Below are 16,791 nucleotides of genomic sequence, written 5' to 3'. Positions count from 1 at the left end.
CCCAGCCACTCACTCACTCAGCCACTCACTCACTCAGCCACTCAGCCATTCACTCACTCACCCAGCCACTCACTCAGCCACTCACTCATTCAGTCACTCAGCCACTCACTCACTCATTCAGTCACTCAGCCACTCACTCACCCAGCCACTCACTCAGCCACTCACTCAGCCACTCATTCAGCCACTCACCCAGCCACTCAGCCACCCACTCACCCACTCAGCCACTCAGCTCCACTCGCCCACTCACTCATCCACCCACTCGGTCATCCACCCAATCAGCCATCCACCCACACACTTACCGTTACACCCACCCACTCATCTATCCACCCACTCATTTACCCACTCACTCAGCTACCCACCCAGCCACTCAGCTCCACTCGCCCACTCATCCACCCACTCAGTCATCCACCCACTCAGCCATCCACCCACCCACTCATCGATCCACCCACTCATTTACCCACCCACCCAGCTACCCACCCAGCCACCCACCCAGCCACCCACTCAGTCATCCACCCACACACTTACCGTCACACCCACCCACCCAGCTACCCACCCACTCAGCCACACAGCCACCCACACACTTACCGTCACACCCACCCACCGTTACACCCACACACTTACCGTCACACCCACCCACTCATTTACCCACCCACCCAGCTACCTTCCCACTCAGCTACCCACCCAGCCACCCACCCAGCCACCCACCCAGCCACCCACCCAGCTACCCACCCACCCAGCCACCCACCTATCCACCCACCCACCCAGCCACCCACCCACCCAGCCACCCACCCACCCACCCAGCCACCCACTCAGCTACCCACCCAGCCACCCACCCAGCCACCCACCCAGCCACCCACCCAGCCACCCACCCACCCAGCTACCCACCCAGCCACCCACCCACCCACCCAGCCACCCACCCAGCCACCCACCCACCCACCCAGCCACCCACCCACCCAGCCACCCACCCAGCCACCCACCCACCCAGCCACCCACCCAACCACCCACCCAGCCACCCACCCACCCACCCAGCCACCCACCCAAACACCCACCCACCCACCCAGCCACCCACCCACCCACCCAGCCACCCACCCAGCCACCCACCCACCCACCCAGCCACCCACCCACCCAGCCACCCACCCACCCAGCCACCCACCCAGCCACCCACCCACCCAGCCACCCACCCAGCCACCCACCCACCCACCCAGCCACCCACCCAAACACCCACCCACCCAGCCACCCACCCACCCACCCAGCCACCCACCCAAACACCCACCCACCCAGCCACCCACCCACCCACCCAGCCACCCACCCACCCACCCAGCCACCCACCCACCCAAACACCCACCCAGCCACCCAAACACCCACCCACCCAGCCACCCACCCAGCCACCCACCCAAACACCCAGCCACCCACCCACCCACCCAGCCACCCACCCACCCAGCCACCCACCCACCCAGCCACCCACCCAGCCACCCACCCACCCAGCCACCCACCCAGCCACCCAGCCACCCACCCACCCAGCCACCCACCCACCCACCCACCCACCCACCCAGCCACCCACCCACCCACCCAGCCACCCACCCAAACACCCACCCACCCAGCTACCCACCCAGCCACCCACCCACCCACCCAGCCACCCACCCAGCCACCCACCCACCCAGCCACCCACCCACCCAGCCACCCACCCACCCACCCAGCCACCCACCCACCCAGCCACCCACCCAAACACCCACCCACCCAGCTACCCACCCAGCCACCCACCCACCCACCCAGCCACCCACCCAGCCACCCACCCACCCAGCCACCCACCCACCTAGCCACCCACCCACCCAGCCACCCACCCACCCAGCCACCCACCCACCCAGCCACCCACCCACCCAGCCACCCACCCACCCAGCCACCCACCCACCAAGCCACCCACCCACCCACCCAGCCACCCACCCAAACACCCACCCACCCAGCCACCCACCCACCCACCCAGCCACCCACCCACCCAGCCACCCACCCAGCCACCCACCCACCCAGCCACCCACCCACCCACCCCAGCACTGCGTGAATGATGCCCGCTCCATGTCCCCACCACCATCCCAGGCGCCAGCATCCTCATCAAGCAGGAGACGATGTTCCCGGAGCGCTCTCGGGACGACGACGCCGACGCCGTCACCGCCGGCTCGGCGGTGACGGCGGAGGAGGTGGACGAGGTGGACGAGGTGGAGGTGGACGAGGTGGAGGAGGCGATGGCGCTGGAGGCACCGGCACCGCCGCGTCCCTTCGGCCTCCTCCCCTGCAGCCCGACTAGGCCCGTCGCTATCCCCACACCGCGGCACCACCACCACCACCAGCAGGACCACCACCACCAGCAGGACCACCACCACCAGCAGCACCAGCAGCAGCAGCAGCACAGCAGCCCGACCCTGCCACTGCTGCTGCTGGCGTCGCCGGCGCACAACGGAGCCGCCATGGCACCGGCTCTACACCACCAGCAGCACCACCACCAGCAGCAGCAGCAGCAGCAGCTTCTACTGCCCTATCCAGAACAGCAGCAGCAGCAGCAGCAGAGAATTGTACCGGGAATGTTGCAGCAGCAGCAGCAGCAGGTGCTGCTGCTGCTGCCCGGGATGCACCAGCAGGGCACCGGCACCGGCGGAAGCAGGCGGCGGCCGAGCCCGACACGGCACAGCGGGATCAGCAACCTCCCCGGTGACATTCACGACCAGCGCCGGCAGCTGCACCAGCACCAGCACCACCACCACCACCACCAGCACCAGCAGCACCACCAGCAGCACCAGCACCAGCACCACCAGCAGCACCAGCACCAGCACCAGCAGCAGCAGCAGCAGCAGCAGCAGCTGAATGCGCTGACCGTGCCCGAGCTGGGACGCCCGCCCCGTCTCAGCCACTCGGCGCCGTGCCTCACCGCGTTCGGGTTTAGCCCGCCGGCGCCGGGGATGGACGCCGGCGCCGGCGAGGGGGGCAGCGTGGCTCGGACGGAGGCCGCCGGCGGCGGTGGCGGCGCCGGTGGCGGCGGTGGCGGCGGTGACGGCGCACGCCCACAAGCGCCGGTCAAGGAGGAGTTCCCGCCGTACATCCTGGAGGACCGTACGTCGTGGCCGCTGCTACCGCTGCTGCCGCCGCCGCTGCCGCTGGCGCCGTTGCTGATGGAGTGATTGGGTGGCTGAGTGGGTGGCGAAGTGGGTGGCTGAGTGGGTGGCTGAGTGGGTGGCTGAGTGGGTGGCTGGCTGAGCGAGTGGCTGAGTAGGTGGCTGAGTGAGTGGTTGGGTGAGTGGCTGGGTGAGTGGCTGAGTGGATGGCTGGGTGAGTGGCTGAGTAGGTGGCTGAGTGAGTGGCTGAGTAGGTGGCTGAGTGAGTGGTTGGGTGAGTGGCTGGGTGAGTGGCTGAGTGGATGGCTGGGTGAGTGGCTGAGTGAGTGGCTGGCTGAGTGGCTGAGTGGATGGCTGGGTGAGTGGCTGAGTGGGTGGCTGAGTGAGTGGCTGAGTAGGTGGCTGAGTGAGTGGTTGGGTGAGTGGCTGGGTGAGTGGCTGAGTGGATGGCTGGGTGAGTGGCTGAGTGAGTGGCTGGCTGAGTGGGTGGCTGGGTGGGTGGCTGAGCGGGTGGCTGGGCGAGTGGCTGGGCGAGTGGCTGGGTGAGTGGCTGGGTGAGTGGCTGAGTGAGTGGCTGAGTGGATGGCTGGGTGAGTGGCTGAGTGAGTGGCTGAGTGAGTGGCTGAGTGAGTGGCTGGGTGAGTGGCTGAGTGAGTGGCTGGGTGAGTGGCTGAGTGAGTGGCTGAGTGAGTGGCTGGGTGAGTGGCTGGGTGAGTGGCTGAGTGAGTGGCTGAGTGAGTGGCTGGGTGAGTGGCTGGGTGAGTGGCTGGGTGAGTGGCTGGGTGAGTGGCTGGGTGAGTGGCTGGGTGAGTGGCTGAGTGAGTGGCTGAGTGAGTGGCTGAGTGAGTGGCTGGGTGAGTGGCTGAGTGAGTGGCTGGGTGAGTGGCTGAGTGAGTGGCTGAGTGAGTGGCTGGGTGAGTGGCTGGGTGAGTGGTTGGGTGAGTGGCTGAGTGAGTGGCTGAGTGAGTGGCTGAGTGAGTGGCTGAGTGAGTGGCTGGGTGAGTGGTTGGGTGAGTGGCTGAGTGAGTGGCTGAGTGAGTGGCTGAGTGAGTGGCTGAGTGAGTGGCTGAGTGAGTGGCTGAGTGAGTGGCTGGGTGAGTGGCTGAGTGAGTGGCTGAGTGAGTGGCTGAGTGAGTGGGTGGTGCCGGACGGCAACGCCGTGGTGAGCAGTGCCATGGGGGGGAGGGCCAATTTCAATCGGCCATTCCCCTCATGGCGTTTGGAGCCACCACAGCAGCCAATGGGGGCTCTGGACGGGTGCGAGGGGCTGGTAACCCTACCACCTTCAATGAATTACCACTAAACCACGTCTGAAATATTGAATTAAATTGTGCCAGAGGCCCCGTGGGGGACAGGCGTCTATGACGTCTCCTGGCCATACCCCAATTGGCGGAGCCAGGAGATTGAATCTTTACCCTCGGGGCTCCTCTAGAAACAGCAAAAAGCCACTTCGTGTGGCCACGTGGAATGTTCGAACGCTCACTGCGGAGGAGAGGTTGCCACTCCTCTGTCAGGAGCTGGACCGGGGCAGCAGACTGCCAAACAACAGGATGTGGCTCTTCTTAACAAAAGAATGAAGGGGGCGTGGAAGCGTGGCGGTGAGGTGTGGGAAGCTGTAAGCCCCAGGCTACTTTGGGCTTGCCTTCCCATCAACTGGAGGCGAGGAGTGGTGGTCGTGGTTACTTATGCCCCCACCGAAAACGAACATCCGTGGAGGGATGCAGTCAAAGCCGATGAGTCAGATGCCTTCTATGACCTCCTGTCACAGGTGCTGGCTAAAGTGGCCCCTCGGGATAGAGTCATCATGTTGGGTGACTTCAATGCCCGAGTTGGTCATGATGCTGGTACCTGGTTTAACAACAGCAGGAGGCTGCTAGATTTTTGTGCAGCCAATGGGCTTGTAATTACCAACACGCTGTTCTGGCATCAGCGCATCCACACAACATCATGGATGCATGCCGGGTCCAAGCAAGAACATCTGCTGGACTACATAGTTACGGAACAACAGATGCAGGCCCATGTCCTTGACACCAGGACCTACCGTGGAGCTGATCTGCCCTCTGACCATCGACTAGTCATCTGTAAGATGCGCCTGCCATTCTTCCACTCCGGTGGTGGGTGTACACCCAGGACCCCATTCCAACCTAAAGTGGCCTGGTCTCAGTTATCTGATGAAAGTTGCAAGTGAGAATTTCATCATCGCTTGCAGCTGTGGGTTGGCATCGTCCCCCACTCTTCCTGATGTCGAGGGGAAATGGGCGAGGTTTAGGACTGTGGCTCATGCAGCTGCAATGGCTGCTTTAGGTACGCGGTCCAGACCGCCCCAGAGACCCTGGCTGACAGAGGAGGTGTTCAAGCTGGCTGAGAAAAAGTGACAGGCCCACTCTCATTGTCTACAGCATCCCATGTCAGAGAATGAGGAGGCTTACCGCAGCCTTCGCTCGGAGGTTCGGAGAGCCGTGAGGCGCTGCAAGGACGGGTGGTGGTCGCGGGTAGCTGAGAAGATGGAATGTGCCTTAATGGCCCGCGATCACAAATTTCTATTTAACTCCCATCAAAAAAGTAATCTGCAGCGCCACACCTATTACCTTCATTAGGGGAAAGAGCGGTGATCCAATCTACGACCCCCAGGAACAAGTTTGCAGATTTGCTGAGCGTTTCTGTGTGGTCCTGGGGGAGGAGCAATCCCTCAGCCAGGAAAACATCGTGGCACAAAGTGAGGATGACCCTGCTGAGGCTGCGGTGCCTCAAATATTGGAAGAAGTCACCCCCTGTGAGTGGCTGGCTGAGGTGCCATCTGTTGAGGAAGTACAGAAGGCGATCCGGAGTCTGAGACCAGGAAAGGCACCGGGCAGAGATGATCTGCCAAGCAAAATGCTGAGGGAGGGTGGTGTTTGTGCACAGACTGCCCTATATGACATCATAACAACAGTCTGGACCACTGGACGGGTTCCGCAGGATTGGAAGGATGCCCTGGTGGTCCCCCTCTTTAAGAAGCAGGACCGCACAGACTGTAACAACTACAGGGGCATCTCACTCCTCAAGGATTATTCAACATCGCCTTGCCAGGCACGCTGAGGAGAGGCTTGCGAAGCCCCAATACGGTTTCAGGAAAGGGCGGTCCTGCACAGATGCCATATTTTCTGTCCGTCTGCTACAGCAGAGGTATTGAGAATTCCAACAAGACCTACATCCCTGCTTTATTGGCCTGGGCTCTGGGTTGTTCTTCGTGCTTTTATGGAGTTCCTGACCCTCTGCTCACGATCATTAAGGACCTTCATGATGGTGAGTGGGCCCGGGTAAAACTACATGGCCGGGAGTCAGAGCCATTCCCTGTACACCTTGGGGTGCGACAGGGATGTCCTCTGGCTCCCACATTATTTAACATCTATTTTGACCACGTAGTTCGTGAAGCCTTCAATAGCTGTACCACGTTATGTATGCCGATGATTTGGTAATAGCTGCTCATTCAGAGGAGACTGGAGCGTGCCACTAAGAGATGGGGCCTTACCATCAGCCCCACCAAAACTAAGCACCTGCCTGGGTATTTTGTACCATCGGACACTCCACCTCCACAACTCCCAATCGGTGATGGGGCAGTTGTGGAGAGAGTAGAGAGTTTCCCATACCTGGGCAGTGTGCTTATGAATGGCTCCAGTTTAACAGCAGAGGTCTCACTCCGAATCAATCGAGCGGCAATATCTTTTCATCGGTTGCGTAACGCTGTGTGGAAGCTACCTGGTCTGTCGCTCCGCACTAAGCTTCAGGTCTTCTCGGCCACGGCCATTCCCTCCCTTCTCTACACTTGTGAAACGTGGACCCCCCTAATGGAACATCTTCGCCGGTTAGAAACATTTAGGCTAGCCTGCCTACGATCCATCCTGGGTTTAACCAGGCTGGATTGTGTGAGGAGCTCACAAATCCTTGAAAGATCTGGGCAAGGTCCCATTGGTGGGCTCCTCCGGTAGGCAAGGCTGCGTTGGCTGGGTCATGTAGCCACCGCATGCCGATACAGCTTTTGTTCGGCCAGATCGAGGGGGCTAAACGGGCGCGGCACGGGCTAGAGAAGAGATGGAGTGACGTGGTACAGGAGGATGTGGAGCTGAGTGGACTTTCTGATGACCGGTACCAGCGGTGTCAAGATCGGCCTCTGTGGAGAAGGCTCGTGAAGGACGCTACTGGGCAATTGGAGGTAGTCGCCCTCCAACAACAACGGAGGGCGGAGGAGCGATTCTCACAACAACGAGCGGAGCACCGGGTGGCTAAAGCATAGCGAGTTGGCACAGTAGGGGGCACAGGTGGTGCATCAGTCAGTCATCTTAGTCGACCCCTGGCACCTGGGTCTGCCCCGTGACCTTCTGCCAGCGGGCCTTCGAGACTTCATGTGGCCTCAACATGCACATAGCCTGGCGTGGTGACATCACTGACACTTAGTGGCGAATGGCGGTTGTTGGCTGAGTGGGTGGGTGAGTGAGTGGCTGAGTGGGTGGATGAGTGGGTGGCTGGGTGAATGGGTGGCTGGGTGAATTGAGTGGCTGAGTGAGCGAGTGGCTGAGTGAGTGGCTGGGTGAGTGGATGAGTGGGTGGCTGAGTGAGTGGCTGAGTGAGTGGCAAAGTGAGTGGCTGGGTGAGTGAGTGGCTGGGTGAGTGAGTGGATGAGTGGGTGGCTGGGTGAATGAGTGGCTGAGTGAGCGAGTGGCTGAGTGGGTGGATGAGTGGGTGGCTGAGTGAGCGAGTGGCTGGGTGAGTGGCTGGGTGAGTGGCTGGGTGAGTGGCTGGGTGAGTGGATGGGTGAGTGGATGGGTGAGTGAGTGGATGAGTGGGTGGCCGAGTGAGCGAGTGGGTGGATGGGTGGGTGAGTGAGCGAGTGAACGGGTGGCTGAGTGAGCGAGTGAACGGGTGGGTGAGTGGGCGAGTGAACGGGTGGCTGGGTGAGTGGGTGAGTGGGCGAGTGGGCGAGTGAACGGGTGGCTGAGTGAGTGAATGGGTGGGTGAGTGAGTGAGTGAACGGGTGGCTGAGTGAGTGAATGGGTGGGTGAGTGAGTGGGCGAGTGAGCGAGTGAACGGGTGGATGAGTGAGTGAATGGGTGGGTGAATGAGTGGCTGAGTGAGCGAGTGGCTGAGTGAACGGGTGGCTGAGTGAGTGCTGCTTACTGCTGTGCCTCACCTCACTCGCTTTCTTCCCCCCCCACACCCCCCCACACCTCCTCCCCCCCGCCCCCCCCCCACCACCACCACCACAGTGAATGAAATCATCTGGAGGGACATGTACGACCTCCCGGCTGGCGGCGCCGGTGCCTCAAGTTCCTCCGGCGCCTTGCCGTGACTCCTGACACTCCAAACTTGCGCAATCGGCGGCAAGAACCAGAGGCGCCCCAAGGTGATCCACCTCCTCCCTCCTCCCTCCTCCCGCCGCCGCCGCCCGTCGCTGGCGTCAGGCGGCGCCGGCTACGCGGTGGAACCTCGCTGGCGCCCCGTGCCTTGTTCCTTACCCCGCCACACCGAGCGAGCGAGAGAGCTTCTCCGCCGTGACTAAGACGCCGGCGTCACCGTCGCCACCGTCGCCACCGTCGCCGGCATCGCCGGCGCCCGTAGCCGGGGTTGCCGAGCGGGGCAGGAGGAGGAGGGGGGGGAGGTCGACCCCAGCCTGCCGGCGCTGCCACAGACGGTTCCACGCCCCTCCTCGGCCCCGCTAAGCGAAGCACAGCAACCACTTTGTCGATGCAAGCACCACGCCGACGCCGGTGCCTGTGCCTGTGGCGGTGCCTGTGGCGGTGCCTGTGCCTGTGCCGGCGGCGGCGGCGGTGCCGGCCAACTCCCAGGTGTCCTGGTCTAGCGGTGAGCGTCGTCCGAGCCCGTAGACGAGTCGCCTTGCAGACGCTGCTGCTTTGCATGGGATCGGTAGAACGCACGCAAGCAAGCGCATGTGTGTGTGTGTGTGTACGTTAGGGTGTGTGTGTACGTGGTGTGTGTGTGTGTACGTTAGGGTGTGTGTACGTGGTGTGTGTGTGTGTGTACGTGGTGTGTGTGTGTGTGTGTACGTTAGGGTGTGTGTGTGTACGTTAGGGTGTGTGTGTGTACGTTAGGGTGTGTGTGTGTACGTTAGAGGGTGGGTGTGTGTGTGTACGTTAGAGGGTGGGTGTGTGTGTGTACGTTAGGGTGTGTATGTGGTGTATGTACGTCAGGGTGTGTGTACGTCAGGGTGTGTGTACGTCAGGGTGTATGTAGGTTAAGGTGTGTGTACGTCAGGGTGTGTGTGTGTGTACGTCAGGGTGTGTGTATGTGTGTATGTCAGGGTGTGTGTACGTCAGGATGTGTGTAGGTTAAGGTGTATGTGTGTACGTCAGGGTCTGTGTAGGTTAAGGTGTGTGTGTACTTCAGGGTGTGTGTAGGTTAAGGTGTATGTGTGTATGTGTGTACGTCAGGGTGTGTGTAGGTTAAGGTGTGTGGGTGTGTGTGTACGTCAGGGTGTGTGTATGTCAGGGTGTGTGTAGGTTAAGGTGTGTGTAGGTTAAGGTGTGTGTGTATGTCAGGGTGTGTGTGTACGTGGTGTATGTGTGTGTGTACGTCAGGGTGTGTGTGTGTACGTCAGGGTGTGTGTGTGTACGTCAGGGTGTGTGTATGTCAGGGTGTGTGTATGTCAGGGTGTGTGTGTACGTGGTGTATGTGTGTGTGTACGTCAGGGTGTGTGTGTGTGTACGTCAGGGTGTGTGTATGTCAGGGTGTGTGTATGTCAGGGTGTGTGTGTGTGTGTACGTGGTGTGTGTGTTGTACGTCAGGGTGTGTGTGTGTGTATGTCAGGGTGTGTGTGTCAGGGTGTGTGTGTGTGTACGTGGTGTGTGTTGTACGTCAGGGTGTGTGTGTGTACGTGGTGTGTGTGTGTGTATGTCAGGGTGTGTGTCAGGGTGTGTGTGTACGTGGTGTGTGTGTGTGTGTCAGTGTGTGTGTGTGTGTACGTCAGGGTGTGTGTGTGTACGTCAGGGTGTGTGTGTGTACGTGGTGTGTGTGTGTACGTCAGGGTGTGTGTGTGTACGTCAGGGTGTGTGTGTGTACGTGGTGTGTGTGTGTACGTCAGGGTGTGTGTGTGTACGTCAGGGTGTGTGTGTGTACGTCAGGGTGTGTGTGTGTACGTGGTGTGTGTGTGTATGTCAGGGTGTGTGTACGTCAGGGTGTGTGTGTGTGCGTGGTGTGTGTGTGTATGTCAGGGTGTGTGTACGTCAGGGTGTGTGTGTGTACGTGGTGTGTGTGTGTATGTCAGGGTGTGTGTACGTCAGGGTGTGTGTGTGTATGTCAGGGTGTGTGTGTGTGTGTATGTCAGGGTGTGTGTGTGTGTATGTCAGGGTGTGTGTGTGTGTGTATGTCAGGGTGTGTGTGTGTACGTGGTGTATGTATGTGTGTATGTCAGGGTGTGTGTGTGTACGTGGTGTATGTATGTGTGTATGTCAGGGTGTGTGTGTGTACGTGGTGTATGTATGTGTGTATGTCAGGGTGTGTGTGTGTACGTGGTGTATGTATGTGTGTATGTCAGGGTGTGTGTGTGTACGTGGTGTATGTATGTGTGTACGTCAGGGTGTGTGTGTGTGTGTATGTCAGGGTGTGTGTGTGTGTGTCAGGGTGTATGTGTGTGTGTATGTCAGGGTGTGTGTGTGTGTGTGTCAGGGTGTGTGTGTGTGTGTACGTCAGGGTGTGTGTGTACGTCAGGGTGTGTGTGTGTGTGTATGTCAGGATGTGTGTACGTCAGGGTGTGTGTGTGTGTGGTGTATGTATGTGTGTACGTCAGGGTGTGTGTGTGTACGTCAGGGTGTGTGTGTGTGTGTGTATGTCAGGGTGTGTGTGTGTACGTCAGGGTGTGTATGTCAGGGTGTGTGTGTGTGTATGTCAGTGTGTGTGTGTGCGTGTACGTCAGGGTGTGTGTGTGTCAGGGTGTGTGTGTCTATGTATGTGTGTATGTCAGGGTGTGTGTCAGGGTGTGTGTGTGTGTATGTCAGGGTGTGTGTGTACGTCAGGGTGTGTGTGTGTACGTGGTGTATGTATGTGTGTATGTCAGGGTGTGTGTGTGTGTACGTCAGGGTGTGTATGTCAGTATGTGTATGTCAGGGTGTGTGTGTGCGTGGATACGGTTGCGTTTGGTTGCGCGTGCGCCAACAGGACACAACAAGTGTCGCGCAATCTCAAACGCGATGAAGTTGCGTGCAACCGAATGCAACTGGCGTCACGTGCAACCTTCACGCAACCGAGTTGCGTGCAACCTTAGCACAACCTTCAGGCAATGTAGTCGCGTGCAACCTTAGCGCAACCTTAGCGCAACCTTAGCGCAACCTTAGCGCAATCTTAGCGCAACCTTAGCGCAACCGAATGTATCGAGCGTCGCACGCAATCTTAAATGCAACCGGATCGCTGTGGTGGAGCCTTCTAGCCTTTACACACACGTGGAGCCCCGTGTCTCTCTCTGTCTGTCTCTCCCCCCGAGTGTCTCCCCCTGAGTGTCTCCCCCCGTGTGTCTCCTCCCGTGTGTCTCCCCCCGTGTCTCTCCCCCTGTGTGTCTCTCTGTCTCTGTCTCCTCGTGTCTCTCCCCGTGTGTCTCCTCCCGTGTGTCTCTCCTCCCGTGTGTCTCTCCTCCCGTGTGTCTCCCCCCGTGTGTCTCCGCGTGTCTCCCCCTGAGTGTCTCCTCCCGTGTGTCTCCCCCCGTGTCTCTCCCCCCGTGTCTCTCTCCGTCTGTGTCTCCCCGTGTTTCCCCGTCTGTGTCTCCCCCTGAGTGTCTCCCCCTGTGTGTCTCCCCCTGTGTGTCTCCCCCCGTGTCTCTGCGTGTCTCTCCCCGTGCCTCCAAGTGTCTCCGCGTGTCTCCCCCCGTGTCTCCCTCTGCGTCTCCCCCCGTGTCTCCCCCCGCGCGTCTCCCCCCGCGCGTCTCCCCCCCCGAATGTACAGCGCTTAACCTAGGGGTGTAGGGTGGTCCCCCTATAGGGCTGAGGGGGGTCCCCTATGGGCGTTTCTATATGGGCTGAGGGATGGTGGTGGTGGTGGTGTCCCCTATAGGGCAGTGTTCTTCACTGATTTTGGCGTGACAAGCGGAACGATGATATGGAGTGAGCCACTCTGGCTTGAGCTGTTCACGATTTGCCATCGGTCGCTTCTACCTCCCCAGCTTCACAGCTGCATGATGCATCCTTGACGACCCCGTGAAGTGACGTTTCGTTTTAGCATGGGTCTCGATAGGTGTCTGTGGGTCTCTGTGTCTGTGTGAGTCTCTGTGGGTCTCTGTAGGTCTCTGTGGGTCTCTGTGTCTGTGCGAGTCTCTGTGTCTGTGCGAGTCTCTATGGGTCTCTGTGTGTCTGTGTGAGTCTCAGTGGGTCTCTATGGGTATCTATGGGTCTCTGTATCTCTGTGGGTCTCTGTCTCTGTATCTCTGTGCGTCTGTCTGTGTGTCTCTGTGGGTCTCTGTGTGTCTCAATGGGTCTCTGTGTGTCTCAATGGGTCTCTGTGTCTCAATGGGTCTCTGTGTGGTCTCTATGGGTCTCTGTGTGTCTCTGTGTGTCTCAATGGGTCTCTATGGGTCTCTGTGTGTCTCAATGGGTCTCTGTGTGGTCTCTATGGGTCTCTGTGTGTCTCAATGGGTCTCTGTGTGTCTCAATGGGTCTCTGTGTGTCTCTGTGTGTCTCAATGGGTCTCTATGGGTCTCTATGGGTCTCTGTGTGTCTCAATGGGTCTCAGTGGGTCTCTGTGTCTCTGTGTGTCTCTATGGGTCTCTGTGTGAGTCTCTATGGGTCTCTGTGTGTACGTTTAGAGCATTAGACTGCTGCTATAAATTTCCACACGACGTCGCCGACGACGACGCTGACGACGACGCTGACGATGACGACGATGATGACAACGATGATGACGACACTGACGATGCTGATGACGATGCTGACGATGCTGACGACGCTGACGATGCTGACGACGATGCTGACGACGACGATGACGACGCTGACGACGATGACGATGCTGACGACGACGCTGACGACGCTGACGATGATGACGACGCTGACGATGATGATGACGACGACGAAGCTGACGACGAAGCCGACGATGACGACGCTGACGACGACGCTGACGACGCCGACGCCATCGGCCACTCGGGTCCGAGCGGCTGTCCACCTGGGCGCTGTCCCCAGGCGTCCAGAAGCCGTGCCGTGCGGTGCTCGCGACCCCTGCAGTTTGGCAACGACTGTACGGCGGGCGGCTTCTTTGGCGCCGATGAGGATCACTGCGCTATAGGGGCGGGCGGGCGGGCGGGGGGTCCCCTATAAGACGTGGGAGTTTATATTCTTAGTTTTTTCGGTAAAGTCACGTTGAAGGGAAACAACAAAATAATAAAATATATATAAAACAATAAAAAATGTCTCACGACGTTTCGACCATAACTCAAACGGTCATCTTCTTTACCGAAAAAACTAAGAATATGAATTACATGCAGTCACAAAAGCTTTAAACGTGGGAGTTTGTTGGTGGTAACTCCCAAATCAATTTACAGTCCCCGTCGGCAAAAAATTTCTAACAACCACCCCCCCCCCCCCCGTAAAGTTTGCAAATGCTTCTTGTCGTTTTAGAAATAATATTTCTTCAAGGTCTCTCGCCTCTCACCATCATCATCATCTTCTCTCTCTCTCCGCAAGGGACATTTACCGCCTTTGCTCTAAGGATCGAGGCAAATCAAGGTGGAGAGGGGACGGAGCGTAGCAGAGTTTTTTTGAGTTGTTGCATACGGAGAATGAGGTTTTATTTTGTTGATGTTTGTTGTTGTTATGGCGATGTTGTTTTATTTTACCTTTTTTTTGTTTGTTAAAAAAAATGGCATAACGTTATTATTTCTCGCGATCGTAGTTGTTGCTGTTGTTGTTGTTGGGGGCGTTCGTTTATAGAAGAAGAACGACAGCAAATATGATGTGCGAAACATCACGAACATTGTCACGTGTTGAAGATGCCCAGTTGGGGGAGGGGGGGGGGGCCCTAGGGCCGGTGTTTGTCGTTTTAAAAGTTTTATTCGTAGATAGAGAGATGCTGTTTGAGGGAAAAACAGGTGTGTGAGGAAAAGACTATGGTTTTGAAGGGGGGAAAAACCGAATGTTTTAAAAGATTAAAAACAGTTGTTTTTGAGGGAAAACTGATGTTTTTAAAGATAAAAACAGATGCTTTTGAGGGAAAAAGTTGTTTGAGGGAAAACTAATGTTTTTAAGATAAAAATTGATGTTTTTGAGGAAAAACAGTTGTTTTTGAGGGAAAACTGATGTTTTTAAGATAAAAACTAATGTTTTTAAAGATGAAAACCGTTGTTTTTGAGGGAAAACTGATGTTTTTAAGATAAAAACTAATGTTTTTAAAGATGAAAACCATTGTTTTTGAGGGAAAACTAATGTTTTGAAGATAAAAACTAATGTTTTAAAAGATAAAAACCGTTGTTTTTGAGGGAAAACTGATGTTTTTGAGGGGGGGGGGGAAATATGGTCGAGGGAAAAAAAATGTAAGTTAAGGAAACGAAAGCAGATGTTTGAGGGAAATACGTATTTGAGAGGGAAAAAAAAAACATTTCTGAGGGAAATACATTTGTTTGATGGGGTGGGGAACGACGTTTTTGAGGGGAAAACGTTCCGGGTGACACGCAGAGGTTTTTAATCGACTGCAGTTGCCGCGCGGCAACGCTGCAGCTACATTTGGCCATTGTTGTGAAGTGTGGTTTGCCGGGGCGGTGAATTTAGCATTCGTGTTTGTTTTGGGCATTTTAACCATTTTTTAAAAGGGAAACAATGTGGGTTAAAGCCACCCCACGTTTTAAGTCGGACTCGCGAACGCGCGCGTGTGTGTGTGTGTGTGTGCATGTGTTCATTTTTTTTTAAAAGTCTATATTTCTTTCCGTAATAAAGTACATTGTTGCAAAAATAAACGTTGAAGGTGGCGCGGGCCCAGGGGCGGTCACCCGGCGGGTGTTCCAAGGCTGGTGCCAGGCTAGGTGCACCGTGACGCGACCCGGGAAGAGATGGATTGGGGGCGGAGGAGCGGGCGCTCGCAACGAAGGGCGGAGCGCCGGGGGCGGATGAAACCTCCTCCTGCACCTAGCCTGGCACAGCAGTCAACCCATGGCACCTGCAGGGTCTGTCCCGTGACCTCCTCCTCCTCCTGCACCTAGCCTGGCACAGCAGTCAACCCCTGGCCCCCTGCTGGGTCTGTCCCGTGACCTCCTCCTGCACCTAGCCTGGCACAGCAGTCAACCCACGGCACCTGCTGGGTCTGTCCCGTGACCTCCTCCTCCTGCACCTAGCCTGGCACAGCAGTCAACCCATGGCCACCTGCTGGGTCTGTCCCTTGACCTCCTCCTGCACCTAGCCTGGCACAGCAGTCAACCCAAGGCACCTGCTGGGTCTGTCCCGTGACCTCCTCCTCCTGCACCTAGCCTGGCACAGCAGTCAACCCATGGCACCTGCTGGGTGTGGTGTGTAGGTGTGTGCGTGTCTGTGTGCATGTGTGTGTCTGTGTGTGTGTGTGCGTGTCTGTGTGCCTGTGTGTGTGTGTCTCTGTGTGCCTGTCTGTGCGTGTGTGTCTCTGTGTGTGTGTATCTGTGTGTGCGTGTCTGTGTGTGTATCTGTGTCTGTGCAGGGCCATCTCCGTCCACTCACCTGGGCTGTTGAGAGTTTTTTTTTATATTTTAATTTATTGCCAAGGCGATTCAAAACTCGCACACGCGAAATGGCGTTAATCTGTCACAACAACAACAACATCAGCAGCACTGCAACACCACCACCACGATTACCACCACCACGACTACTGCCACACGCTGCTGGGCTCAACACACCCACGTACTGCGTGGGTGTGTGTAGGTGTGTATGTGGGTGGGTGTGTATGGGTGTGGGTGGGTGGATGGGTGGATGTAGGATGTGGGTGTGTGTGTGTGTGTGTATGGATGGGTGTGGGTGTGTAGGGGTGTGTGGGTGAGTGTGTGTGGGTGAGTGTGTGTGGGTGGATGGGTGTGGGTGGATGGGTGTGGGTGGGTGTGTGTGGATGGGTGTGGGTGTGTGTGTGTGTGTGTGGATGGGTGTGGGTGGGTGTGTGTGGGTGTGTGTGGGTGGATGGGTGTGAGTGGGTGTGTGTGGATGGGTGTGGGTGTGTGTGTAGGGGTGTGTGGGTGAGTGTGAGTGGGTGGGTAGGGGGGTGTGTGTGGGTGGATGGATGGATGTGGGTGGGTGTGTGTGGGTGAGTGGGTGTGTGTGGGTGGGGTTACTTGAGTGGTGAGGAGTGATGAGCGTTGATTGGTGAGGAGTGTTGAGTGGTGAGCGTGTGTCGGTGAGGAGTGGTGAGCGCGTGTCGGTGAGGAGTGGTGAGCGCGTGTCGGTGAGGAGTGGTGAGCTCGTGTCGGTGAGGAGTGGTGAGCGTGTGTCGGTGAGGAGTGGTGAGCACGTGTTGGTGAGGAGTGGTGAGCGTGTGTTGGTGAGGAGTGGTGAGCGTGTGTCGGTGAGGAGTGGTGAGCGCGTGTCGGTGAGGAGTGGTGAGCGCGTGTTGGTGAGGAGTGGTGAGCGTGTGTTGGTGAGGAGTGGTGAGCACGTGTCGGTGAGGAGTGGGGAGCGTGTGTCGGTGAGGAGTGGGGAGCGTGTGTAGTCTCACTGATTAACACCTGAACCCTGTGGGAGTCTTAATGATTAATACTGAACGCTATGGGAGTCTC

At 57.7% G+C, this 16,791-nt stretch overlaps 1 protein-coding gene and 1 long non-coding RNA gene across 4 annotated transcripts in view; one reads left to right on the top strand and one right to left on the bottom strand.

The window, feature by feature from the left end:
* LOC116937449 (uncharacterized) overlaps positions 1-15,018 on the top strand; it is a 101,201-nt gene extending 86,183 nt beyond the window's left edge. For all 3 annotated transcript variants that reach the window (XM_076055137.1, XM_076055136.1, XM_076055135.1), the window contains exons 12-13: positions 2,092-3,099; positions 8,345-15,018. In XM_076055137.1, the coding sequence (XP_075911252.1) occupies positions 2,092-3,099; positions 8,345-8,427 (1,091 nt within the window). In that variant the 3' untranslated portion in view covers positions 8,428-15,018. The remainder of the gene's footprint in view (positions 1-2,091; positions 3,100-8,344) is intronic.
* Positions 14,855-16,716, bottom strand: LOC142906744 (uncharacterized). Its single transcript, XR_012930475.1, has 2 exons — positions 15,258-16,716; positions 14,855-15,187 (listed from the first exon to the last, which is right to left on the bottom strand). It is a non-coding gene; the product is annotated as an uncharacterized LOC142906744 (long non-coding RNA).
* Positions 16,717-16,791: the final 75 nt, after the last annotated feature.

Source organism: Petromyzon marinus, chromosome 69 (genome assembly GCF_048934315.1).
Source record: "Petromyzon marinus isolate PM22_M1 ecotype Great Lakes invasive population chromosome 69, UKy_Petmar_22M1.pri1.0, whole genome shotgun sequence".
Taxonomy (NCBI): Eukaryota; Metazoa; Chordata; class Hyperoartia; order Petromyzontiformes; family Petromyzontidae; genus Petromyzon; species Petromyzon marinus.
This window is presented reverse-complemented; position numbering and strand designations above follow the sequence as displayed.